This window comes from Neolamprologus brichardi, chromosome 1, assembly GCF_056152115.1.
Source record: "Neolamprologus brichardi isolate AB-2024 chromosome 1, ASM5615211v1, whole genome shotgun sequence".
NCBI classification, from domain to species: Eukaryota; Metazoa; Chordata; class Actinopteri; order Cichliformes; family Cichlidae; genus Neolamprologus; species Neolamprologus brichardi.
The window spans coordinates 945,604-947,500 of NC_142104.1; the positions used below are offsets into that span (position 1 = coordinate 945,604).

General features: G+C 51.7%; 1 protein-coding gene across 2 annotated transcripts in view; it reads right to left on the minus strand.

The window, feature by feature from the left end:
- Positions 1-259: 259 nt before the first annotated feature.
- The window catches only part of ccne1 (cyclin E1), a 9,333-nt gene continuing 7,695 nt past the window's right edge, over positions 260-1,897 (minus strand). For both annotated transcript variants that reach the window (XM_087839967.1, XM_087839666.1), the window contains one exon: positions 260-1,223. In XM_087839967.1, coding sequence (XP_087696093.1) covers positions 1,053-1,223 — 171 coding nt within the window. In that variant the 3' untranslated portion in view covers positions 260-1,052. The remainder of the gene's footprint in view (positions 1,224-1,897) is intronic.

A 1,897-nucleotide genomic window follows, 5' to 3' on the forward strand; every position in this document is an offset into this window, starting at 1 on the left:
CATTTCTGATCCCGTCTCACTGCCAGTCAATATCAGAACGTCTTCAGTTCAAGCTCTTTTTGTCAGCATCACCACCGTTGTGTTATCCAAACACCTCATCTGCTGTTTGAATGCAGTGAACTCATGTTTGAGTGCCAGAGATGCTCCTAGAGTTCCCGTTTCCTTCCTATCAGCTTGAAGCGTCTGACGGTGTCACAGTGCCACCTAGTGGAGCTCAGCCTGAACTCGTCCATCTCACACTCATCACGTCAAAGAGCTTAAAAACCTTTATTGGAAAACATGTAGCAGCATTTCATTAAAAACAAATCATGTAGAGACATTTTTGGGATAAAAAGGTCAAAGTTCAACACAATCAACATTTAGCTTCTGAAGCCCGGCTGGTTCACCTGTCCATCAAGGTAGCCAAGCTACTGGTCCCCAAGCAGAACATGGCCACACTGTGCCCGTTAAACACACACACACACACACACACACACACACACACACAGAGTTCCCATCATGCTCCGCCCACTTTATAGCAGCACGTAGAGCCAAACACGACCCTAGAAATAGTTTGGGGGCAAATGAGGCCACTAACAGATTTAAACACGCACGCACGCACGCACGCTCGCACGCACGCTCGCACGCACGCACGCACGCACGCACGCTCGCACGCACGCACGCACGCACGCACGCACGCACGCACGCTCGCACGCACGCACGCACGCACGCACGCACGCACGCTCGCACGCACGCACGCACGCTCGCACGCACGCACGCTCGCACGCTCTAAAGGTCTCCTCAGTTTGGCCTCTGCATAGAAAATGAAGGCGTGGTTGGACGTGATGCGAGCGTTCAGCAGCACCACTAATAAAAAGCATGAAAACAAAGTCTCCTCTGCTCGCGCTCAGACCGGAGCTTAAGCACGTTCCCATGGCGGCGACGCGTCTCCTCGCTGCGCCCACAGAGGACAAAATACAGTTTCCCTCCCTGGAATTAAAAACTTAATCTCCGCTGAAACTCAAATCCAACACGCCGAGCTTTCCCGTCCCGCCGGCGTCAGCGGCGCTCTGCTACTGGGGGGGCGGAGACTCCATGCTGGCTCTGATCTTAACCACGGTGGCCTCGCCTCGATCCGGCTCTTCGGTCTTCTCGCTGCTCAGGGGCGGAGTCAGGACGCCCGATGGGACGGGGCAGCCGCCGTGACACTGCAGCTCCACCTCCTGGTAGGAGTACGCCTTTTCCTGTAACACAGCAGGAACACGCGTGTGAAAAAGCACACGTTTGGACCTTTTCACATTTACTGTCCCCATCGACCTGCGGGACACGCCCGGGAGTCTACATAACTCCACCCTCTACCACCTGCGCGTTATGATGACCGCTCAGCCCTTAACCTGACCGCCACAAAGGGGGCGGTCCTCACTGCAACCCATGTTGGAAAAGACTTAAGACTTAAGTCTTCCTCGGTTCTCAGGAGGAAACAGAAACAATCCAGAATCAGCAGTTTTCTGGATCCTGTCTTCAAATGTTCACACAAAAACTTTAATGTCATTTTTTTTTCCAACCATTAAAGCGCCGATCCGTCATCGCCGCGGCGACGGAGTTCTTCTGCTTTGAGCCGTTTCAACTTCCAGGTCTTAGAGCTCATTTAACCAGAGGTGGCAGCGTTTCACGTTTTTCTGCCGTCGTTCATCATTTTTACAAAATTATTCTGTCTGAATTTCTGCTTCTGCTCTGATATTAATGCTTTGGGGGTCAACGCACACGTGGGCGTGTCCTAATCACATGACCAATGTAGACAAGTTTTTAAACTTCCCCTTGTGGGACTAATGAAAGTATCTTATCTTATGTCGAGAGGCCACGTAGATCCAGAGATGATAAAAAATGTTTTTCTGAATGAAACTGTGGCGTCTACAGC